The 26,106-nt window shown below is 43.4% G+C and overlaps 1 protein-coding gene across 1 annotated transcript; it reads right to left on the bottom strand.

Annotated features, from left to right (window-relative positions):
- Window positions 1-31: 31 nt before the first annotated feature.
- Window positions 32-19,712, bottom strand: LOC118493347 (oocyte zinc finger protein XlCOF6-like). The gene is made up of 3 exons (XM_035992974.1): window positions 19,370-19,712; window positions 1,628-2,416; window positions 32-1,164 (listed from the first exon to the last, which is right to left on the bottom strand). The coding sequence occupies exons 1-3, from the start codon at window positions 19,560-19,562 to the stop codon at window positions 257-259; spliced, it is 1,890 nt and encodes a 629-aa protein (XP_035848867.1). The 5' UTR covers window positions 19,563-19,712; the 3' UTR covers window positions 32-256.
- Window positions 19,713-26,106: the final 6,394 nt, after the last annotated feature.

Below are 26,106 nucleotides of genomic sequence, written 5' to 3' on the forward strand. Positions count from 1 at the left end.
GAGTCTCCAGTCTGGTCTTCAGTCTCTGGTTGTAAAAGTGGATGTGAGTTCCTGTCTGGTTCTGGTCCTCCACAGTCCTCTCCATCAGCTTCTGTTTCCATGTGTTGAGTCGGTCTTTGATGAAGCTGTGAGGACTGATGATCTATACACTGATGGGTTTTGAGTCTGGTGCACCAGTTGAATCTTTTGTCACAAACACTGCAGTGTGAGTTCTCATGTGTGTCTTCAAGTGTCCATTTTCAGTGAAAGCTTCACCTCACTCAGAGCAGCTCAAAGATTTGTCTCCTGTGTGGATTTTCATATGTTTCTTCAGAGCTGACTTGTAGCCAAATTGCTTAGTACAGACTGAGCAGCTGAAAGGTTTTTCTCCTGTGTGAGTTATCATGTGTTTCTTCAGGGTTCCATTTTCAGTGAAAGCTCTACCACACTCAGAGCAGCTGAAAGGCTTCTCTCCTGTATGATTTCTCATGTGTGACCGTAAATTTTCACTCTGTGTAAAAGATTTATTACAAACTGAGCAGCTAAAAGGTTTCTCTCCTGTGTGGGTTCTCATGTGTTTTTGTAAATGTCCACTCTGTGAAAAATATTTCTTACAAACTGAGCAGCTAAAAGGTTTTTCTCCTGTGTGACTTATCATGTGTGTCTTCAGATGTGACGTGAAGCCAAATCTTTTCCCACACTCAGAGCAGCTGAATGTTTTCTTACATGTTGAATCATGTTTCAGAGAGTTTAAAGCTGACTGAGGTTCTCTGGTCTCCTTCCAATCAGCACTGTCATCAGTCTCAGGATCAGAAGAGTCTCCAGTCTGGTCTTCAGTCTCTGGTTGTAAAAGTGGATGTGAGTTCCTGGCTGGTTCTGGTCCTCCACAGTCCTCTCCATCAGCTTCTGTTTCCATGTGTTGAGTTTGTCTCTGATGAAGCTGTGAGGACTGAGCTTCCTCTTCATCATCTTCACTCTTCACAGGGACAGGAGTGAATGGGAACTTGGTGATATCAGCCTCCTCCAGCCCTTGAAGCTGCTCTCCCTCCTGACTGCTCCACAGTTCCTCCTGTTCCTCTTTAATGTGTGGGGGGGGCTCTGGCTCCTCCTGGTCCACACTGGAGCTACACTCCTGCTGCTCAGGAGGAACCTCTTCTTTAACCACCGACAGCTGCTCAACATCTGCAGGAAACAAAATCAAATACAGTCAACTGTTTAGTCAGTACTTTGTGCTAACTATTTCAACTGTTTAAACAATTCTTTTAGCAGCTAAATGTTTTCTTACGTCTTGAATCATGTTTCAGAGAGTTTAAAGCTGACTGAGGGTCTCTGGTCTCCTTCCAATCAGCACTGTAATAATTCTCAGGTTCAGAAGAGTCTCCAGTCTGGTCTTCAGTCTCTGGTTGTAAAAGTGGATGTGAGTTCCTGGCTGGTTCTGGTCCTCCACAGTCCTCTCCATCAGCTTCTGTTTCCATCTGACCAACACATTTATGTGTTTTGATATCAGAACGCCAGGAAAATCTTTTGTTACAAACACTGCAGCTGAATCTTTTCTCTCCTGTGTGGACTACGGCCATGTGTAACCGTAAAGTTCCTATCTCTGTAAAAGACTTCTTACAAACTGAGCAGCTGAAAGGTTTTTCTCCTGTGTGGATTCTAATGTGTTTCCGTAAACTTCCTCTCTCTGTAAAATATTTCTTACAAACTGAGCAGCTGAAAGGTTTTTCTCCTGTGTGGATTCTAATGTGTATCCGTAAACTTCCTCTCTCTGTAAAAGATTTCTTACAAACTGTGCAACTGAAAGGTTTTTCTCCTGTGTGGATTCTCATGTGTGCCTTCAGGTGTCCACTTTCAGTGAAAGCTTTATCACACTCAGAGCAGCTGAAAGGTTTCTCTCCTGTGTGAGTCATCATGTGTCTCTTCAGATGTTGCTTGCGGCCAAATCTTCTCCCACACTCAGAGCAGCTGAATGTTTTCTTACATCTTGAATCATGTTTCAGAGAGTTTAAAGCTGACTGAGGTTCTCTGGTCTCCTTCCAATCAAAACTGCCATCAGTCTCAGGTTCAGAAGAGTCTCCAGTCTGGTCTTCATTCTCTGGTTGTGGATGTGGATGTGAGTTCCTGGCTGGTTCTGGTCCTCCACAGTCCTCTCCATCAGCTTCTGTTTCCATGTGTTGAGTTTGTCTCTGATGAAGCTGTGAGGACTGAGCTTCCTCTTCATCATCTTCACTCTTCACAGGGACAGGAGTGAATGGGAACTTGGTGATATCACCCTTCTCCAGCCCTTGAAGCTGCTCTCCCTCCTGACTGCTCCACAGTTCCTCCTGTTCCTCTTTAATGTGTCGGGGGGGCTCTGGCTCCTGCTGGTCCACACTGGAGCTACACTGCTGCTGCTCAGGGGAAACCTCTCCTTTAACCACCAACAGCTGCTCAACATCTGCAGGAAACACATAAAGAAATGTTGAGAAATGCTCTGGGGAGCTTATTCCCCGGAGTCCTTATTTATTTATTTTTTCACCCAGCATGTTTCCTTGGATTAGGGTGGCACCAAAATCATGGTTGCAGCTGTCGCCCTGGTCCTGCTGCACTCCCTGCTATGCTCGGCGGTGCCCTGCTGCATCCTGCTACGTCCAGCTATGTTCTGCTGTGCCATGCTACATCCTGTAATGCCCTGCAGTGCCATGCTATGCCATGAACTACTACGACCACTATTTCTAGTCACTGTTCCATTATGTTTATTGTGACTGTTATTGCCACCATTCATCACACCCCCAAGCAGCACCGTCAGACACTGCCTACCAAGAGCCTGGGTCTGTCCCAGGTTTCTTCCTAAAAGTAAATGCTTGCTCTTGGGGGAATTACTGGAATTGTTGGTTCTTTGTAAATTATAGAGTGTGGTCTAGACCTACTCTATCTGTAGTGTCTTGAGATAACTCTGTTTTGATTTGATACTATAAATAAAATTGAATTGGAACTGTATCTTATCACCTGGATTGTGATTGTTATGAATAAATAGTAGTTGTTCAGTCAGTTACTTAGGTTACATCTACACTACTAGTCTTCCTTTTCAGCCTTGGAAAGGCTGTTGACTGACATTAGTGCCCTCTTGTGGTGAAATAATGCAACTGCGCTGTTGAACACAAAGTGCCGCAGTCGGTAATTACAATGACTATTATGTAACTTTATCATCATTGCCCTTTTTCATGTTATGATCTTAAATGAGCAGCAAACAAGACTAACAGTGAAAAGAACGCTATGTTTAGGTAGTTTTTATTAGTGCCGTTGCTCGGGTTCAATTTTTCCCGCGTAGTCACAGAATGATTTATGGCAGGTAGACGGCGCAACAGTAACACATTCTGAAGGGTCACGGATTTTTTTCTAACACCGGAAAAGCCTGTGTTAGCGTATCCAGCCAGGTGATAGGTAGCAGAATATTTATTTTCATAGGCAAGGCGTAGTTATATTTTAATGTTATTTTAGAAGTTATCTGCTGTAGTTATTGTTGATACTGGGGCTGGACCATCACAGAAAAGAAGGAAATTGAATGAAGAACTAAAAGCTAAAAGGGAACGTGACGACGACAAAAACGTGAGTCAACTTCGGTGGGGCTTTAAACAGATGGAGACAATAACGGGATTGTATATGATTCCAAACCCACCCAGAATAGGCCCTCAGGTAAGTAGGTTAAGTAACCATAAGCAACACTTTGCAACACAATGCAACGATGTATCTGTAATGTATTCTCTTATTGTAAATGAATGATTTTCTGTCTGAGCAAAACATTAATCGCAACTATATGACCTCCCGCTAACGCTAACTCAGTAATACAGTGGGCAATAAAGCACCGTAAAGAAAAGACCTTTACGACAGCAGATGTGGTAAAAACACTACCACTTGTGTCCAAAGTGGCCGCTAGAATCAACACAAACTGAAAGTTACATATAGCCACATTAAGAGGCATAACAAGAGACTTGTCAGAATACAGAGTGTGAAGTGGACTTTACTGCATTCAAATGGTTCAAGTCGTGTGTGTCTCTGATGAACTGTGAGTAAAACCGTGAGTCATTTTTGTCTGATCTGGACATTATTTGATGCTTTAACTGTGTTTTGGTGAGACTTTTTTTGATGCAGAGCTAATCTAATCACCATATGGCCTCCTAATGCTAATGTTACTTTAGTTGTACCTTTATATTTCTAGTAAGACTGTTGTATTTGGACAAAGTTGACATTCTCCTATGTAAATGACATGGATGTCTGTTTTTATTGCAACTTAATGGAGCAATCAGTGTAATTTCTTTCCCCAAGCAGTACATCCCTATAGGTAACCATCACCTATACAGTCCTAAGTGAATACCTATTCAATAATTGGTCCTTCGAGCCAGAAGTGAAGTTTTCCCTGGATCTAAGGATGCAGACTAGTTTCACATACAGTGGGGCCTTACCACAATCAACACATCCAAAGTGGCAGTTACAACATCCTCTACCTTAGAGACTATGAAATGAGTTTTGTCGACCACAGGCAAGCCATTTCAACTCCTAGTTATCTGCACACAGCAAAGTATGCAACAAATCTATAAGAGGACCACCTGGGTAAACCATCAGCATTGTCCGCCCAGTTATTCTGTTCCTCCAACCCATTAAGTCAGACAGGCAAGGCAGCTTTATTTGTATAGCACATTTCAGCAACAGGGCAATTCAAAGTGCTTTACATAAAACATTAAAGAGCAGTTAAAAGCAATTAAAACATTAAAAACAGATAAAATATGAGAATAAAAGTTACAGTGCAGTATAAGAAACAGGATGGGATTACAGTATACCTTCGATGAAAGGGCCCTTACCCCTGATGAGACTAGGACACCTAATACACACCCTATTGTTGAGCAACAGCCTGTAGGAGCTGGGGGGGGCTGAATTACCAAACCCCTTAATCCAATCCTTCACCTTACAATAGACTTTGGAAACCATCGTCAGATGCTCATTTGCCACACAGTGTGGACTTCCCCCTGCAACCTTTTTACAATGCCAAGTTGGCCAGGGAGAGACTATTGCTTATCTAAGCCTGCAGAGAGAGCTAAGCTCTCCCCAGCAGGTATTACCTCTTTCTTCCACACAGCATGTTCAGACAGGCAGCCCCTACCGTTGATCAATATGCCATCAGGCTAGAGACAGGAAGGAGCCAGACTCTACAGCATGAATGCGTTGTATACATTTTTACGTGTAAGTAAGTATTAGCCTCACGCTAATTTTTCAAGACTAGGCCTACCGGCTAAACTAACGCTAGCTTCATGGCAACCTCTACACCTGGCGAGTCCCCACTCCCCCTCAGGATTTCCTCGTTGTTCAATAATACAAACAAAGAAATTGCTGACCTCAGGGAAGATGTTCGTCGGCTTTCCGAGGACTTAAAAACCAAAGATGCTTTGTTAACCGCCTGCTTGGACGTGGCTCATAATCAGTCGCTCCGGATCTCATCTCTCTCGGCGGCCTTCCAGGATACCGCGCCATGGGACCCAGCTGCCTGCCCACGCCCATCGTCCTGCTCGACACCGGTTATCAAGCCACCCTGGACTGAGGTGGTTTGCGGCCGAAAGAGAGCCTCGGGTAGGGCTCCATCGCCTCCTGCCCTCAGCCTCTCCAACCGCTTCAATGCTTTGTCGGAGTCGGAGCCGGTGGTGGCCAGTGCGGCTCACCGGGCTCGCCCCGCTTCAAAGCAGACTGACCAGCCGTCGTCACGGAAGACGATTGCTACCGCGCGGCGAAAGCTTCTGAGGGATGCGGTAGTCAGACGGCCCGGTGGCCTACACTGCCTGGATCGGCCAAATGACAACGTTCCTCAAAAACAATCTCCACAACCGAACGGTAAGCATTCTTCCTCTTCTTTTCCCTGCCCATCTGAAACCGACACTGACTGTTCTGCTCCCGTCACCGGCTATCCACACCCCCCCCACTCCTCGTCCGCTCTTCCCCCTAACCACAGTAATTATTGGGGACTCCATCACTAGAGACCTACGGTTTCATAATGCTGTCACACACTGTTTTCCCGGAGCCAAAGTTGCAGACATCCTGGCTAAAGTTATGGACCTGATACCCTCATTTCCGACCTCTATCAAACGCATCGTAGTCCATTGTGGACATAACGACATGTCCACTCGGATTCAGGAGTGTGAGCGCACAAGGCGAGACTTTACCACTCTCATTGAGGCTTTAAAAAGCACTGGGAAGTCGGTTTTTATTTCGGGCCCACTTCCATCTCTAGGTCGCGGATCAGGCCTCTTTAGCAGACTACTCTCCCTTAACACCTGGCTCCAGCTCACATGCAGTATTCACAGGATAGGTTTTATTGACAACTTCAATCTGTTTTGGGAACGTGGCTCCCTGTTCAGCAGGGATGGGATTCATCCCAATACACGCGGAAGCCAGATGCTACGTGGAAATTTGCACCACGCCCTGCATACCCAGACCTCTGATTGACTGTTTACATCCCGTAAACACTCCCACAAGCACACTGACCAGACACACTCTCCCAAAGTCAATAATCAGAGATACAGCGCTACACGCCCCTCTGTGCTCCCTTCAGAGCAATCACCCATTCATAATCCCATAACCACCGTGTCTGTCCCCCGACTGAGACCGTTTAAACCAAACGCTAACAAAAGAGGTGCTATACTAAACAACCTAATTGGAATTAAAACAACCACTGCAACGATAGAACAGAATAGGAAAATCAAATGTGGACTATTAAATATTAGATCTCTGTCATCGAAAGCATTATTGGTAAACGAATTGATATCAGATAACCACATTGACTTATTCTGCCTCACCGAAACCTGGCTGGGCCATGACGAATATGTTAGTTTAAACAAAGCCACTCCTCCCAGTCATAATAATACCCAAACTCCACGAGGCTCAGGCCGAGGAGGGGGAGTTGCAGCCATATTTGACTCGAGCCTGTTAATTAATCCTAAACCTAAACTAAATTATAACTCGTTTGAAAGCCTTGTTCTTAATCTTCAACACCCAACATGGAAAACAGTACAGCCAATTATATTCGTTGTTGTTTACCGAGCACCAGGTCCATATTCTGAGTTTTTATCTGAATTCTCAGAGTTTTTATCATGCGTAGTCCTTCAATCAGACAAAGTACTTATTGTAGGTGATTTTAATATCCATGTGGACATTGAGAGCAATAGCCTTAGTACTGCTTTCAATTCACTGCTAGACTCTATTGGTTTCAGTCAGAGGGTGCATAAGGCCACGCACTGTTTTAACCACACCCTCGACCTTGTGCTAGAATATGGCATCAAAATTGACGATTTAATAGTATTTCCGCAGAATCCTTTATTATCAGACCATTTTTTAATAACTTTCGAATTCCTACTACCAGACTATACGAAATTAAATAAAAGTTTCTACACTAGATGCTTATCTGACAGTGCTATAGCTAAATTTAAGGAAGCTATTCCAACAGCACTTAACTCAATGTCATGCCTTAATATAACAGAGGACTGTTATGTTAACTCTAGTCCCTCCCAACTTGATAACTTTGTAGACGCTGCTACGGCCTGCCTACGGACTACTTTAGACTCGGTTGCTCCTCTCAAAAAGAAGATGATGAAGGAAAGGAAACTAGCACCTTGGTATAACTCCCAAACTCGCAAATTAAAACAAATCTCACGAAAACTTGAAAGTAAATGGCGTTCCACCAAACTGGAAGAATCTCGTGTGGATTGGCAAGATAGTCTAAAAAATTATAGGAGGGCCCTCAGAAATGCCAGATCAGACTATTACTCAACACTAATAGAAGAAAATAAGAACAACCCAAGGTTTCTTTTCAGCACTGTAGGCAGGCTGACAGATAGTCACAGCTCTATTGAGCCATCTATTCCTATAGCTCTGAGCAGTGATGACTTCATGACCTTTTTTAATGATAAAATTATAACAATTAGAGAAAAAATTCATCACCTTCTGCCCACAGCTTCCAACGACTCACCATTGGGCGCAGGAGGGCTAGAGAGAACGATAAGACCTGATACTTATTTAGACGGCTTTTATCCTTTAGACCTCCAACAATTAATGTTAAGGGTCTCTTCAGCTAAGCCAACTACCTGTCTCTTAGACCCCATTCCAACGAAGCTACTTAAAGAAGCACTACCCGTGGTCAACACCACATTACTAGATACGATCAATATGTCCTTATTAACGGGTCACGTACCGCAGTCTTTTAAAGTAGCTGTGATAAAACCTATTCTGAAAAAAACCCACCCTCGACCCTGAGGTCTTAGCCAACTATAGACCTATATCTAACCTCCCGTTTCTCTCCAAAATCCTTGAGAAGGTAGTCGCTAATCAATTGTGTGACTTTCTGCATAGAAATAGTCTATTTGAAGACTTTCAGTCAGGATTTAGAATGCATCATAGCACAGAGACGGCACTGGTGAAAATCACTAACGACCTTCTAACTGCTGCTGACAAAGGACTTGTCTCCGTACTTGTCTTATTAGATCTTAGTGCTGCATTCGACACTATTGACCATACCATCCTCTTACAGAGACTGGAACATTTAGTTGGCATTAAAGGAATCGCACTAAGCTGGTTTAAGTCCTATTTTTCTGAGCGATCCCAATTTGTTAATATTAACGATAAACCATCCAAATACGCTAAAGTTAGCCATGGCGTTCCTCAAGGCTCAGTGCTTGGACCAATTCTATTCTCTTTATATATGCTTCCTCTAGGCAATATTATTAGGAAACACTCAATTAACTTTCACTGTTACGCAGACGACACCCAATTATATCTGTCAATCAAGCCAGACGAAAGCGGTCAGTTAGCTAAACTTCAAGCGTGCATTAAAGATATAAAATCCTGGATGACCCACAATTTTCTGATGTTGAACTCAAACAAAACGGAAGTTATTGTGCTGGGACCCAAGCACCACCGAACTTCATTATCTAAATATATAGCTACCCTAGATGGTATTGCCCTGGCCTCCAGCACTACTGTCAGAAATCTAGGAGTCATTTTTGACCAGGATCTATCCTTTAACGCCCACTTAAAACAAACCTCAAGAACAGCCTTTTTCCATCTTCGTAACATTGCCAAAATCAGGAACATCCTGTCTCAAAACGATGCTGAAAAACTAGTCCATGCATTCGTAACTTCCCGGCTGGACTACTGTAATTCTTTACTATCAGGCTGCTCAAATAAGTCCCTCAAGACCCTCCAGCTGATCCAGAATGCTGCAGCACGTGTTCTGACAAGAACTAACAAAAGAGATCACATTTCTCCTGTATTAGCTTCTCTGCATTGGCTTCCTGTAAAATCCAGGATTGAATTTAAAATCCTTCTCCTGACCTACAAAGCACTAAATGGTCAAGCACCATCATACATAGAAGAGCTTTTAGTACCTTATTGTCCCACTAGAGCACTGCGCTCCCAGAACTCAGAGCTACTTGTGGTTCCTAGAGTCTCTAAAAGTAGAATCGGAGCCAGAGCCTTCAGCTACCAGGCTCCTCTCCTGTGGAACCAGCTCCCAACTTGGGTTCGGGGGGCTGACACCGTCGCCACATTTAAGAATAAACTGAAAACCATCATCTTTGATAAAGCTTATAGTTAGGGAGTGAGGAGTTGCAGCATAGTAGAGTAGAGTAGAGGGAGGCAGGAAGTACAAGCCCGTTCCGGCAGGGGAGAGTACGAGCCCGGTCCAGGGCCCCTCTCTTTAGCCTGCCTCTCTTAGTTATACTATTATAACTCTAGACTGCTGTGGGAAGCTCCTTCCAAGGACACAATGAGCCGCTCCCTCTTCTCTCTTTTCACTTGTCTCCTTTTGTGTGCATCTTAGTCCCAGAAATGCCTGTTACTAACCTAGCTCTGGGGAGTTTTCTCCCCGGAGTCCCTTTGCTTCTTCTTCACCCAGAACATCGCCTTGGAATTGGGTGGCACCTACACCGGGGTCCTGGGTGCAGCTGACGCTATGGACTTACTACACCCTGCTACGCTCTGCGTTTCCCCGCAGTGTCCGACTGCGTCCTGCTGCGTCCAACCGCGTCCACCCAGGCTGCTGTGCCACACTACACCCCGTAACGCCCTGCTGTGCCCTACTATGACATGAACTACTATGACTACCATTGTGATCACTGCTTCACTATCTTTATTATGACTATTATTGCCACCATTCACCACTCCCCCAACTGGTGCCGTCAGACACCGCCTACCAAGAGTCTGGGTCTGTCCCAGGTTTCTTCCTAACAAAAAAAGGGAGTTTTTCCTTGCCACTGTCGCAATAGCTACTGCTAATGCTTGCTCTTGAGGCAACCACTGTAATAGTTGGGGCTTCGTAAAGTACAGAGTTTGGTCTAGACCTACTCTATCTGTAAAGTGTCTCGAGATATCTCTTGTTATGATTTGATACTATAAATAAAATTGAATTGAATTGAATTATAGCGATGCCCGTCAAGGTTAACGACATGCACCTTGACTCCTCAAGCCCAGAGTGTTTACTCTAAAGAGACTGTGATGCTTAACATGATGGATAAGATGATGGTGGAAATCACAGCTTTTAAAAAAGCAAACAGCTTCAGTAAGCCAAACCCCACTGACAACAGCTATCTGTGGACTCCCCCTCAATTCACACTCCTGACCTTTAGTCATTATGACCAAAAGTCTCTCCTGCAGAATCAGCCAGCCACCCATGCCTACCCCAGGTATCAAACCCCTGCAATTTTGCAAGCTTGTGACCAGCAACCAACTGGTACCACACCAAGTTCCTGTGATTCAGAGGATCATTTCCTCAGCCAATGCGCCACCTTTAAATGCTTTGATGAGACTTAAGTTATAGACTGAATTAAAGACAAACAAGCACTGTTGCAATGTGGAAGATCACATCAAGCAGCACCCTGAAATGTACCCTGACAAATGCAACACATGTAAAGGTAAACACCTACATAAAGTCACCTTCCGACTCCACTGGTGTTCCCATAAAGGTCATCAGAGTCATCCTCCAGCACGGTGAAAACAAAATAGACATCTAGGCTGCCTTAGATGATGGCTCAGATCATACTATGCTGCTGCTCTGGGAACTAACAGGAACTCAAAAAAAAACTTTACGAGAACCATCCTTAAGGACATTCAGACTCTTCATGGTGCCTCAGTCTCCTTCCAATTCCCTCTGTAGTGCAGCCACACAAATCCTTCCAGATAGGCAATGCCTTCACCTCCCTTGCTTTGGGCTAGCTGAACTTAAGTATCCAGTGGCCACCCTTGAGAAAAGACACAAGCACTTCAAAGACTTGCCTTTACACCTCTTCAGCCGTGTTTCACCCTTGCTGCTAACTGGAGCTGACCACCTTTGCTTTATTAGCCTTATGGAACCTGGGCGCTTAGGACAACCAGGAGGGCCAGCGGCAATCAGAACACGGCTGGGAGGAACACTTCAAGGGCAAAGACGCTTGACTCAGTTACAGCCTCAATAATGCCTTTTTACATCTCTCAGCCCCTTGTCAGTTGAGTTGTAGATAACAGTGTTGCCAACTTAGCAACTTTGTAGCTAGATTTAGCGACTTTTCAGACCCCCTTAGCGACTTTTTTTCAAAAAAGCGACTAGCGACAAATCTGGCGACTTTCTGTAGAAAAGTTGTCAGTATTGTCCAGCGAGCACGCGAGGTATTTCTCTCCTGTAGCCGCCAAAACAGTCTTCTGTTCTGTGACAGAGGAGCAGCCTCTCCCCTCTCTCCTCATGTGCAGCAGCACTGCGCACAGTGTGCAGGTAGTTAGAAGGGGGGGGGGACAGGGTGTGTGGGGGCCGGTGTAGGTAGGAGAGACAGCGGGACGCGACGGGAGAAAGACTCCGCTGAGCTGGCCTGGACCTCGGCAAGCCAGCCTTCTTTGAGAATTCTTTATTGATCTTTTTCCCTCCCTTTGTAGAATAACATATTTTTTACTTCAAAGATCGGCTACCTAAGTAATAATTATAAGGTAAAATAAATTCTGTGGCTAAAGAGTTCTATTTCTTTCTATCTACCTTGCTGACACAACCACTAAGCTTTATACAAATGATTGCGTAATGACGTCAAAAATATGCAAATGAGCGTATGACGTCATCTAGCGACTTTTAGCGACTTTTGGAGCTGGTGCTAGAGACTTTCATTGGAAAAGAGTTGGCACCACTGGTAGATAAATGTTGAGAAGCATTGGCAAGTTGACACTGCGTTATAAAAGTGGAAAGGTGGTTAAAACGTCAAAGGAAGACAAGGCAGCTCTAAATGAAATCCAGGACTGAGCGAGTGACAGTGAATAGGGTGCTGAGGTATGCCACACCACTGTTAAGGAGAAAGATACTACGTTATTCAAGGATTTTTAGGAAGCATTAATGCTAAGCCTCAAGAGTACTGAGAAACACCTTGCTAAAGATCCAGAAAGGGCTGCTGTGTACACTGCAGAGAATAACAAACTGGAAACCAGAACATGGTTGAAGTCCGTTGTTTCGTCCATTTTTATTTTATTTTTTAAATATTATCTTAATCATTAATTTGTCATAATAAATGATTGTCATGAATGAATATTAAAAAAAAGAAAAAATTATCGTCCATTATAAATGCCGATACCGATAGCTCAGGAAATGCCTAATATCTAGTGTGGTAGTCAAACTGCAAGCTGACATTGCCTCTCCTTTCACTACAAAGGACCTCAATGAGTTGCCGTTGCTTGGTCCTTCCTTGAGTCCCTCAATTGTTAGTGTGATGCTGCACTTCAATGGCGACAGAAAGGCATAAAGGCTATTCTATCAAGACCAAAAAGGCGATTCTATCAATACCAAAATTTGCTTTTATACTAAAATTACTACTATAAATGAGCAAGGTTTGTCAAAAAACATGGCTGCTATCAATCAAAGAACTTCTTAAAGGGCAGCGCTATCAGGGAATTTCCCGTAACTCAAGTTCTGCCACAGCAATCTTGTCTAAAATTGATGGAGACATCTGACACCACGACTGGAACGCGCGTACCAAGTTGGGTTAAAATCTGATCAAGGGAGCGAAATCGTGGGACTTGCTGCATTTATAGCAGTGATGAAACAGGTGTGTGGTTGGTTTCACCACTTTTTCTATAGAGCCTTAAAGCAGCCATATTCTGCTCATTTTCAGGTTCATAATTGTATTTTAAGGTTGTACCAGAATAGGTTTACATGGTTTAATTTTCTAAAAACACCATATTGTTGTTGTACTGCACCGCTCTCTCTCACTGCTGCAGATCCTCTTTTCAGCTGGTCTCTGTTTTAGCTACAGAGTGAGACCTCTTTTCTTCTTCTTCTTCTGTACTATCTTTGATTGCACTTGCACATGCCCAGTAGCTCAGATGTAGATCATGTCAGCTAGCTAGCTCCATAGACAGTAAAAGAAAGGCTGTTTCTACAACTTCAGTCAGTTACAAGGCAGGATTAGCTGGGAGACTTCTAAATGAGGGCGCACATGGAAGTAGTTCTTTTGTAGATTATGGTGAACTTGTGTGTGTTGTAGCAGTGCTTTGCTATTGAGAACGAGGTAGCATGCTAGCGTTAGCATGCTAGCGTTAGCATTAGCCTGCTCGTTTCGGCTTGTGACGTCACAAGCCGTGCCGATTTTGACCAGCTCACCCAGAGACTGAAGGCAGGACACATTCATCAACCGTATCTCACTCTAAACACCATGGATGGATTTTTTTCAAAGTTTGTATGTGTGTGGAAGCACCAGAGACACAAAAGAACACCCCAAATCCCAGATGGGCACTTTAAACCATCTGAAGTGGTTTTGATCATCTTTGTGAAGCTAGAAACCCGCTCAAAGCTGCTTGCTGCTTTAACTTTTGGCAATTGTGCTGCTTCCTAAGCCTGCTGTAGTTCAGGCGGTAGAGCATTTGCATAACAATCACAAAACATTCCTGTCCAGATCCAATGCTACCACATCTTTAAATTACTATTAGTATTAGTCGTTTTGGTGCCTTATCCCCCTTTTGTTGGGTAAATTTAGCTAACTGTAAAGACGGCTAAAAGCGAAGGGGGGGAGACACCGGTAGCGCTAACGGAGGTGTAACGTTAGGAATTGTCGCTGTTCTGACTCAGGTGCCTGGGTCTGTTTCCCGACGGTTCAGTAAACTGCTGTTAGTGTCCTTAGCACCAGAGTTCAGTGCTGACCGGGTTTGGACTGCTGCTAGCTGGCTGGCTGCTAGCTGGCGGAGGGGTTGCCTGTGGATGTGTCCCGGGGATGTTGTCAGCTCTCATCCCGACTGAAGCCTTGCAGCACCGGGAGAGTGAGGCAGACAGACAGTGGTGTGCTAGCTGGCTAAATTACCATTAGATTTGTCGTCTGTGTGTACAGTTAACGTTACTGATGAATTCGTGGGTTAGCCCAGAGTTGTTAACCGTGGTCAAAACAATCATACTAAAAATAACTGAGCGTGTTGAACGATGTTCTAATCTTATGTTACCCACCAAGAATTAGCTAACGTTGTAGCATTAGCATTAGCTATTTGTCAACCAGCACCTTTACAGTAGGCACCAAAGCACGTTTCCTCTTCGGTCCCTCTCCAGGTTGGAAGCGGAATTGTCCATTACTGTTACCATTATTCTCTTATGTCTCATTTGAACGAGTTAATGAACCACAGAAACGATTTTGGAAACATTATTTTAAGGTACAAAAGAATCTTTGGTGTTGGATCGATCAATATTGAAACCAATCAATATCAATAAATAAGGTCTCTGTTGTATTACTGCAAAGTGGCATGTAATCAATGACAAAACGATGCCATATGGCAGAACAAAAGTTGTATTACGTTTACTGAGTATAACTCTCTCCCCCACTCCAAAAGAATCGCACGCACACACACACACATTATTTTTCATAGATGTTCTTTTAAACGTAAAGATGTTCCACCAAAACAAGTTCCTTCCTGAGACTATTTAGCAGAGGCACCGTGGCTCCGTCCGGCGCTTAGCCCCGCCCAAGATTATTGTGATTGGTTTAAAGAAATGCCAATAAACCAGAGCACGTTTTTCTCCCATCCAGGAATGCTGTGTGGACTAGCCAGACCTTCCTCAGCACTGTAGAGGAAGGTCTGGACATGCAAGACTGTGTGAATGCTAGTGTGAAAGGAACCATACCCCTAAAATCAAATAAACCAGGTTCTCTTGAACTTTTATGCTCTTGATTTCTGCCCTCTTTATTTCCCCTAAAAACCCTGTTAACGTTGTTCCTACCTTCCTCTTCATCATCTTCACTCTTCACAGGGACAGGGTTGAATGAGAACTTGGTGATATCAGCCTCCTCCAGCCCTTGAAGCTGCTCTCCCTCCTGACTGCTCCACAGTTCCTCCTGTTCCTCTTTAATGTGTGGGGGGGTCTCTGGAGGCAAAGCTGAAACACAGAAGTTAATGTCAGCTAAAGCTTAGAGATTGCAGGTTTCCCCCAGAAAAGTTGTTTAGCTCGGTGGCCAGTGTGAAAAAGGGACTCTAAAGTCTCCATAGAGCCCTACATGAAGTCAGTGCTACAAGCTAACTGGAGATTTTAAAATATGACTACGTCTAAGTACCGGTTAAGATGACTTGAATTGTCATTGTGGCCCGAGCGCCGACAGCGACGAAGGCCCTATTGAAACTGAAGGAATTATTATTCTTTTTCCCGGCAAATAAATTGCCTTTTTGAGGGGCTTAACATACTCAAAAACTCACCAAAATTGGCGGTCGCATCAATTCTGGTGAAACTTTACGTATACAAAATTAACAAAAATGAAGCCCCTCCAATACGTTTAATGTAGACTCACGAAACTTGGTAAACATATGTAGCATGTCAAGACGTACAAGAAACGTCATTGGAGCCATACCCTAAACCCAACAGGAAGTCCGCCATTTTGAATTGAAAGTTCGAAATTAGTGCAGTTTGGGCTATTTCCACGTTGTACTTTAACAAACTCCCCCTAGAGATTTTATCCGATCAACTTCAAATTCGGTCTGTGCCATCTTAAGACCTTAGAGATGAAAAGTTATTACAAGAAAAACTTTTCGTCATAGGGCGTGGCCGTGGCGGGGCGGCCATTTTCTGCGTTTCGCCATTGAAACAGGAAGTGGGTGTAACTCAAGTGTACATTGTCCAATTGGCTCGAAACTTTTCATGATTCATAAGAGTCCAACCCTGAGTGTTTAGCGATGAACGAGAAAGTGGCTGTAACTACAGTATACATTGTCATATCTGCTTGAAATTTCCAACAATCAACAAGAGTCCAGGCCTGAGGACATATACAGGCCAATATTGACTTTTGGTCAGAGCGCCCCCCGCTGGCAACAGGAAATCAGCCTGTTTGCCCCAAACCCTATGCTTTGGCCATGCCCCCCTTTCACAGCTAATGAACTGTACAACGTAGAGTCTTGTGTGAGGTATCATTGAACTCTGCAGGGAGTTCCCTTTTCATTGGTGACGATTTGCGGTGTCTGAGTGCCACGCAAATGCACGGTCGCAAGGAGCGGGATCCACCAGTAACCCCGACGGGCGCAGAGGCACGAGGGCCCGTCCAACGCTGCTTGCAGCTTTAATTATGTTTTTGTATCTTGTATTTGTTCTTGCTATAGACACACACACACACAAAATGCACACACACAGACACGCACGCACACAGAGACACACATAAATACAGAGACACACACACACACACACAGACAGAGACATAAACACACGCACAAAGACACGCACACAGACACACGCATGCACACATGCACGCACACACAGAGAGACATGCACGCACACAGAGATACACACACAAAGACACACACACTCACACACAGAGACATATACATACTAGGGGTGGTACAGTTCACAAAATCCACGGTTCGGTTCGTATCACGGTTTTAGGGTCATGGTTTTCGGTTCTGTACGGTTGTTGTTATTTTTTCTTTTAATCTTTAACACTCCAGAAATATACTTCAGCATATGATATATAGCTCAAATTAGCATATTGAATGCATGTTGCACCATACATGCACACAGTGGCAGCTCTATCTATTGTTTGATTTCCGCTGTCATCATAGGTAACATGAAATCCAAAATGTTCCCACACACCAGACTATATACCACGCTGGAGCATCCTCCAACTCCGGGCAGCCTTCCTCATCTCTCCCACTTACCATTTCTGCATGTGACGTGACCAGCAGCAGCAGCACTCCACCTGAGGAGCGGTCGGCTCGGCGCCTCTCAAAATCTGACGAAAATCTTTTAAACTGACCTTTGTCGATCAAAAAAAAAAACAGACCGATTCAGCAACTGTACGGCCTATTTCTCGCTTAAAATGTTTTCAGAAACACTTTTCAGTGAACTATTTTCGTAAAATAGGAGATTGTATTCAGAACGAGACGCCATTAGAGTCTGTTTTGAAATTCGGGAGCAGCAAGAACCACGTGACGCGTTCGTCCAATCAGCTGCCATGTGTTGCGTTCGTCACGCTCATCCCCCTCGTCGTTTATATACTGTCTATGGTCGTTTCCAGTAAGTGTTTTAACACAGGTGTATAAAGTGGGCACTACGGCAGTAAGAGGTTAGTGCTCGTTAACAGTGGACTGACGAACCGTGAGACGCACACACGCTCCGAACCGAGACAAGAGAACCGAGCGGTTCGGATGTTTTTTCATGAACCGTACCACCCCTAATACATACAGACACACACACACACACAAAGAGACACAGAGACACGCAAAGAGACACACATCCGCACACAGAGCACTAGTAATAGACCGATTTTATTGGCCAGCTGATATATCAGGCCGATGCGATACAAGTAAAAACTTAAATATTGGGTGCTGCGTTCGCCGATAGTTTTTTCTCTGCATTATTTACAGACAGGCGTCCACAGGCAGCTGTGTGTTGCTGCAGTTCACGTGCAGAACATGCGCTGCCCCTCCACCACTAGCACCATGGCAGTCTTAAATTACAAATCAAGTACTTTATTTCATTTGCTACTTTTCAGGTTTATTGTTTTCTTAAATTATTTAAATGTGTTGACAAAGGACATTTTGTGATGACCTGATTATCTGATCTGTCTTATAATATGTCAGCAAGCAATGCATCATCAAGGCTGTGGTGTAGATGTTGATGAAAGCCTTTCACCCTTGCACAGTTAACCATATGCAGTGCACCCATCCATATGATGCACATTGAACACATCATTTGGGTGATATGAATGGAAGATGATTGCTGAAGTGACACTGATGTGTTTTTGTTTAATATTTTTAAAGAAATGGCAGAGCAGATTCCGAAAACAAATCCAGTGTAGCAGGGTTTACATTTTTATGATAATACAATGTTATCAGACCCATATATCAGCTTGTACACAGTCTCCAGTTGTTTTAATTATGACAGAGTAGCTGTTAAAATGCTCTACATGTGATCTGTTGCTGATGTTAATTAACAACAGACTGTAGATGATCTGTAATCTGAACAGATTTCGTCTCTCTGACTTCTTAACATAACTATCAGCCACACAACAGGTGTTCTGTACAGAATAAGCCTTAAAATCAGACAAATAGCAGTTAAAATCCCTCCACTTCAAAATCAATAAAAAGTTTATATAAAACGTCATCATGTTGAGTCGATTCTGAACCAATCAGCTGTTAGAACAGCTGAGAGGGCATGCGTTTCCCAGCATGCCCTGGGTCCGCCTGGGTGGTGCAGTTGATGGAGAGCAACTGCGCTGCCTGGGTCTCAAACCTGCGGCCGCCTTGATCTGTGAGGTCATCGTTGCCCACGTATGCATGACGTCAGAGCAAGTCGGGATCAAGTCGGACACAAATCTACCCAGCATGCATTGGGCGGCGATCGATTCTGCGCAGACCTGGCTCATCTCCAACGAGCCTATCATGCGCAGAACGGATTGTGCACAGACAGTTAATACTGTGCTGTTGTGTTCCAAGGTGAACATCACTACTATGTAACAATCACCTATACAGTCCTAAGGGAATACCTATTAAATAAGAACATTTGTTTATCTAGATAACATCCCCGAAATCCCCATCACCAAACCCACCAGACTCCATGTAAATAATCAGTACTTTTAGCGTGTATAGAGCCAGCATATTTCCACATATAAATGTGTGAATTAAGGGTTAATTTCCAACCAAACCAGAGTGGTGATTGTTGGAACAGTGGAAAGAAGAACCAAGACGGCTTTTGATAGTTTTATTGTGTTTCTGTCCACTTTGAAATAAGTGTGTTTTACGACGATAAAAGTACTGATTATTTACATGGAGTCTGGTGGGTTTGGCGACGGCCTTTTAAAGAGCTTAGATTCAAATAGAGCTTCTGTACGTCCTATCGTCATATGGTTGCTGAGAGAACAGATGACAGGAAGGAGAGAAAGATCAACTGAAGGTTTAATGACCAAACCTGCTCTGTGGAACCGAAGCTGAGGGTTGAAAACAGCGTCCAGTAGCTCCCGTTGTCGCTCCTTCTCCTCTTTTGAACGACAAAGTTCCTCCTCGTACTCTGCTATCGTTCTTTCAAACAGCCCAAATATCTCTTCAGCAGCCGCAGTTAGTCGCTGCTCCACCAACGCTCTCAGCATCTGGACTTTACACATTTTACCTCTTTCTCAACACAACAAAGAGACTCTGCTAACACACCTTTCTGCTAGACGCCATCTTGTTCAAAGTGTGAAGTTAGCCGCAGTGAAGACTACAGCTTCCGGTGTAGAGCAGTTGCTGAGCTTCAAAATAAAGGTCCGGAAGTGCTTTTTCAGATTTCCTCTGAAAAACACGCAGGAATATAAATGATTAAAGAAAGACAAATACTTTACTACATTTTCAGAACTCTGAGAAAACAATGAACCAAATTAAAGATGATGGTAGTTTGTTTCCCTTTCCTTTTAAGGTGTCAAACAGAAGATACAAGTTTTGGTCTTGCAGTGTAATTTCATCTGATTTTCTTGTTTGTCTGAAGTTTAACATTAATTTCACCTTCATAAAGCAGGAAACACTGTGAATTGTAAGTTCTGTGAGACAGCAAAAGCAAGATAATCTGCAGCTTGAGTCAAAAGCATCACTTAAACCTAACAAACATCCACCTCACATCATTTTTAATCTCAGTCTATTGATCCAAAGTGCAGCAGATCAAATACATTAACAGCTATTTAATTACAATAGCTTCTACTGGATGATACCTGACAGGTCATATGGTGAAAATAAATTACGACCATAGTTTACTTGGGAAAAAGAGAAAAGGTAATCCAGCTCTCTGTCTGTAGTTAAACAGACAACTTGTCATGGTGGACAATAAGATATATTATTTTCTAACTCTCCCTACCTCCCTTTTGAGAGACTTTGCACCCTGATTTTGGACATTTAATGTTCCTGGGCTTTGAGAAGAACAGCTCTAATGCCCTCTGGGCTCGACCCAGTGATGGAGATCCTGCAGCCTGTAAAGGCGCAAGGTGCATTTGGAGCACACTGTCAGTTCTCATATTTTTGATAAGAAGATTAATGTTATGTAGTTTGTCATGTAAGTTAGTTAACATTTAGGGCAATGAGGGGAAGCCAAACACCGTTCATCCCACACTGCAAAGACACAAACACCGGTGGAAAATCGGCATAGCTTCCCTTTAACGTAAGCTAACGTTGTCATGACAAGCTGGAGAGGAGACTGTCAGCTAACATTGTTAGCTAACACGTAACTTACATTAACTTAGCTAACATTAGCAAATGATCAGGTTAATTATCAATGATAACTTCTTCAGTAACTCTATCCGTTTGCTGTCGTACATTCATAATGATACAAGTGTGTCTTGACTAGTGGATAACTGCAGTGGAAACTGTGTCGTTAGTTTTAACGTTAACAGAAACGACGTCAGTGAGTCTCGGACATGTATGTGTAATAAGGTCTAGGTCTCGGATTGAGCCGTGAACTTTACAGTGCATGTCTCCTAGCATGTTTGTGCGCGCGTACAGCGGGGTTGGGGTTTCTTCGTTGCTGTTTATTCGGGGTGGCGTAGGAAGCATTAGCACAGAACTTTCTCTTTAAGGCCATACTGTGTAAACGCCCTCCTTATTTATGTTCTCTCCTGACTCCTAAAGTCACTACCGGGAAATGTAATCTTCGATCATATGGGCAAATCTTGTATGACATTCCCCGAACGCGAACTGTTTTCGGTGAAAGTGCCTTTACATTTTTTGCTCCATCATCCTGGTATAAACTGCAGAAACATCTTAAATTAGACTACCTACCAACATTGATACAGTTTAAATTAGGATAAAGGATTACTTGAGTACTATATGCACATGTGCTGCTACTGAGTGCTGCTGGTGATTATGTGGAGATGATGTTAATTTGCCAACCTTTTTTTTCTGTTTTATGTTGTCTGTTTTTGCTGTATATTTTAAATATGGAACTTTTGTACTGCTGTCTTGGCCAGGACTCCCTTGAAAAAGAGATTCTGAATCTCAATGGGATTTCTCCTGGTTAAATAAAGGTTAAAAGAAAAAAAGAACACACGAGAGATGTAAAAATATTTTGATATTTCATTTTTTCATATTATGTCCATAGGATGGTAGTCGGCTGTAGTCTGTGCGGTGTATTCCAGTGCAAATTTTTGGCCCAGACAAAGGCGACGAGGGCCGACGCCACAGGTGGCCGTCGGCTTGGTGTGTCAGGGCCTTAAATCTCCTCGTTGATAAAGAGTTTGCCTAGATCGGCAGGGAAGGGTGTTGCTGCAGACACGGGGCCCTCTCCTTCTCTCTGCTTCTCCTCATAGTTGTCGGATATATCTACTGAGCCTTTGTAGGCTGGCTCAGGTTTGCCTTGGACCAGCTCTTAGTTATGCTGTTAAGCCCACTTCAGACCAAAGATTCATGACGTGGGGTATGTCTCTGTAAATTATAGTGTGGTCTGATCTGTATAGTGTCCTGAGATAACTCCTGTTATGATTTGACATTTTAAATAAAATGTAATTGAATTGAATTCCACTCCTTAGACCGGTCACTCTTGAAGGACACACAGCTGGGTTCTGGTTCAGGAGAGTCTGGTCTCTGATGGATCCTGATCAAATCAGTTTGTTAAGAACACAACACAGCCAGAGGTTTGGGTGTGAATAATGTTGGTGCAGTGATGTGAGTGCTGGACAGTTAGAGATGGTCCTCTCACCTCTGAGCTTTGGTCTGGTGGTCCGGTTCCCCACACAGAGTGGTTCCTCTGACCTGTTCCCCACTCAGAGTGGTTCCTCTGACCTGTTCCCCACACAGAGTGGTTCCTCTGACCTGTTCCCCACTCAGAGTGGTTCCTCTGACCTGTTCCCCACTCAGAGTGGTTCCTCTGTCCTCACACTGATCCATGCTGCTGAACTCAGCCTTTCATCTGCAGAGGAAACAACATCATTTCTCATTGGCTCTTCTTGTCTCTTTCACATCACTGTCAGTTGAATGCATCATCAGCTGCTGTAATTCTACTATCAGTCCACTAGATGGAGCCAGGAGGCAGACACACACACACACACACACACACACACACACACACACACACACACACACACACACACACACACACACACACACTCACAAAAACACACACAGAGACACACACACACAAACACACTCACACACACACACACACACACACATACACAGACAAACACACACTAGGGCTGTGCAATTAATCAATTTGTAATTGTTGGTGTGGTGATGGCCCAGTGGATATGACACATGCCTTTGATGCGGGAGATCAGGGTTCGATTCCCACTGTGATACATCAACCAATGTGTCCCTGAGCAAGACACTTAATCCATAGTTGCTCCAGAGGTGTGTGACCTCTGATATATAGAATTGTAAGTCGCTTTGGATTAAAGCGTCAGCTAAATGATCATGATTTCTGCTCCTAATGATCCCAAGAACAGAGTAATCAAGAAAAATGATTGTTTTGCAAGGCAAATGTTATTTTGTCTTGTGTTCTGAATGGAGAAAAAAGGCTCAAACGGGAAAAGTATTAGAGGGAAATTTCACAGTTCAAGGTGTTTTCACTGTTGATGTTTTTTAATTTCAATAATTACATCTTTCCAAAAGTCAAAGAGTAATCGTGTAAAATAATCGTGATTTCAATATTGACCGGTGCAGTTTAAACAAGTCGTGGGCAGTGACAACAATATGTTGTTCATCATTGTTTCTTTTTTTTACGTTTCTTCATTCAGATCCATTTGCGATCCGTTCCATTCTGAATAAACTAACAGCAGTTTACAGCTTCGTCCTTGTTGGATTAATTAATTAAACAGATTTCTGTAGTTCAAACAACTCTGAATTGTAGTTGAGAACGTCAGTTATAACGGCCCACGTGTTAAAAAAGTGTCTGGTTTAAATCGGGCTCGGGCTCATAATTACAGTTAATGTGTCGGGCCGGACCGGTCTCGGACGCAACGTTCGGGCTTGATTTTTTTGGGCCGATCTAAGCTCTATTGTGTACCCATCAAATGACCACGGCAAACAGTCCAATGGCCTTTCTATCCATTTTATTTCTATGCGAGGACACCATGAAGACTCTAGAGAAGAAGAAGAATGCCTTTATTTATCCCGCGAGGGGAAATTCACAATTTTCACTCCATTATACAGTTGCACACACTTTGAACACAGCCCTGAATTACAAACATGCTCAGGACCTCTACCTGCTATCACACTAATGGAGAGATGTCAGAGTGAGGAGGCTGCTCGGAGGAGGAGGAGGAGGAGGAGGAGGAGGAGGAGGAGGAGCGCCCCGAGCAGCTGGCCGTTCGGTGCCTTGCTCAATGATTATAATTGATTATATGACAGACAGTACAAGACAAAACAAAACATAACTAATACAATATTGTCGATTTTTTTCTGCACTTTTATTTACGGTTTTGTCAATTTTTTTTTATGTTTGAAGTTTTTTTTTTGTTCTTTTTTAAGCTTTTTCTGACATTTCTGTCACTTTTTTTTCCAACGTTCTTTAATCATTGTTTTTCAAATGCTATAAGATTGAATAAAACACACAATGAAAGTAGTAAACTGATCATTTATTTTACTTGTGAAGAGTGTTGTATGGAACCATCCATGTTATGTTTTGACAATTTGGTTGAAAGAAACCCAAATTTCTGATATAGAAACTTTTTGAAAATGGGTCAAATTTGACCCGAGGACAACAGGAAGGTTAAAATAAGAGTGTACCCCACAATATAATGTCTTCTATCTAGATGTTGATACATACAAGTTTTGCTTGGACTTAAAGGGGTGATAGAATGATTAAATAGGGTATTAGTGATTAAATAGGGTATTAGTGATTAAATAGGGTATTAGTGATTAAATAGGGTATTAGTGATTATATAGGGTATTAGTGATTAAATAGGGTATTAGTGATTAAATAGGGTATTAGTGATTAAATAGGGTATTAGTGATTATATAGGGTATTAGTGATTAAATAGGGTATTAGTGATTATATAGGGTATTAGTGATTAAATAGGGTATTAGTGATTAAATAGGGTATTAGTGATTATATAGGGTATTAGTGATTAAATAGGGTATTAGTGATTAAATAGGGTATTAGTGATTATATAGGGTATTAGTGATTAAATAGGGTATTAGTGATTAAATAGGGTATTAGTGATTATATAGGATATTAGTGATTATATAGGGTATTAGTGATTATATAGGGTATTAGTGATTATATAGGATATTAGTGATTAAATAGGGTATTAGTGATTATATAGGGTATTAGTGATTATATAGGGTATTAGTGATTATATAGGGTATTAGTGATTATATAGGGTATTTTACACTGTTCTTTAAGGTCTCCTAATAGAGTATGTAACATTGGTTGGGCTGAAAATTGCCCGAATGCTATTTTATTAGGCCCTTAACTACCCTTTGAATATGGCTCTATTTGGAACAAGAGCTTTTCTTCCAAATATGGTCTGCTCATGAATATTTAGGGCGTTTTCACACATACCTCATTTGGTCCGGACTTTTTTGTTTGATCCGAACCAAAATTAGAGGTGTGAAACCTCCCCCGGACCACGGTCCGGATCAAAAGACCAAATTTTGGTCCGATAAAAAGAGGTGGTCTCTGTCCAGACCAAACTGAACCATGGTCCGGTTCGTTTACAGTGTGAAAGCATTTTTTGGATGGTTCGGACTTTCGGACCAAATAGAAGGAGCTCTGGCAGGCTCTCCTTGTGTTAGAAGACCGGGGAAGCTCCTTTAAGGAATAGCTCGGTGCTTAGTGTGTAGACTACATGAGAGAGTGACGGTGAATGAGCTCAGAGCAGACAGCTGTCGGCTATCAGAGCAGAGAATACATCAGCAGTTTATTTGTTAAGTGGTAGTAAATGTACAGTGTAGGTTTCCGTTTGTCTCTGAATAAATTCTCCAGAAAGAAAGTTCCCGTGTCTCGCTTCTCAACATCACAACAAAACAAAAAGAGCCGCGTCAGTAGAGGAGAGCAGCAGTCAGTAGAGGAGAGCAGCAGTCAGTAGGAGAGAGCAGCAGTCAGTAGGAGAGAGTAGCAGTCAGTAGGAGAGAGCAGCAGTCAGTAGGAGAGAGTAGCAGTCAGTAGGAGAGAGCAGCAGTCAGTAGGAGAGAGCAGCAGTCAGTAGGAGAGAGCAGCAGTCAGTAGGAGAGCAGCAGTCAGTAGGAGAGAGCAGCAGTCAGTAGGAGAGAGCAGCAGTCAGTAGGAGAGCAGCAGTCAGTAGGAGAGCAGCAGTCAGTAGGAGAGAGCAGCAGTCAGTAGGAGAGAGCAGCAGTCAGTAGGAGAGCAGCAGTCAGTAGGAGAGAGCAGCAGTCAGTAGGAGAGAGCAGCAGTCAGTAGGAGAGAGCAGCAGTCAGTAGGAGAGAGCAGCAGTCAGTAGGAGAGAGCAGCAGTCAGTAGGAGAGAGTAGCAGTCAGTAGGAGAGAGCAGCAGTCAGTAGGAGAGAGCAGCAGTCAGTAGGAGAGAGCAGCAGTCAGTAGGAGAGAGCAGCAGTCAGTAGGAGAGAGCAGCAGTCAGTAGAGGAGAGCAGCAGTCAGTAGGAGAGAGCAGCAGTCAGTAGGAGAGAGCAGCAGTCAGTAGGAGAGAGCAGCAGTCAGTAGGAGAGAGCAGCAGTCAGTAGGAGAGATCAGCAGTCAGTAGGAGAGAGCAGCAGTCAGTAGGAGAGA

The sequence above is a fragment of the Sander lucioperca genome, chromosome 16, assembly GCF_008315115.2.
Source record: "Sander lucioperca isolate FBNREF2018 chromosome 16, SLUC_FBN_1.2, whole genome shotgun sequence".
In the NCBI taxonomy this organism is placed as follows: domain Eukaryota; kingdom Metazoa; phylum Chordata; class Actinopteri; order Perciformes; family Percidae; genus Sander; species Sander lucioperca.

What these genes read in the sequence shown, in the direction of transcription:
- LOC118493347 (XM_035992974.1), bottom strand. Translation starts at nt 19,562, where the DNA reads ATGTGTAAAGTCCAGATGCTGAGAGCGTTGGTGGAGCAGCGACTAACT. An exon ending in GCTTCGGTTCCACAGAGCAG is followed by an intron (nt 2,417 to 19,369) that starts GTTTGGTCATTA and finishes TGTTTCCTGCAG; the next exon opens with ATGTTGAGCAGCTGTTGGTG. An exon ending in GAAACACATTAGAATCCACA is followed by an intron (nt 1,165 to 1,627) that starts CAGGAGAAAAAC and finishes TTTTGTTTCCTG; the next exon opens with CAGATGTTGAGCAGCTGTCG.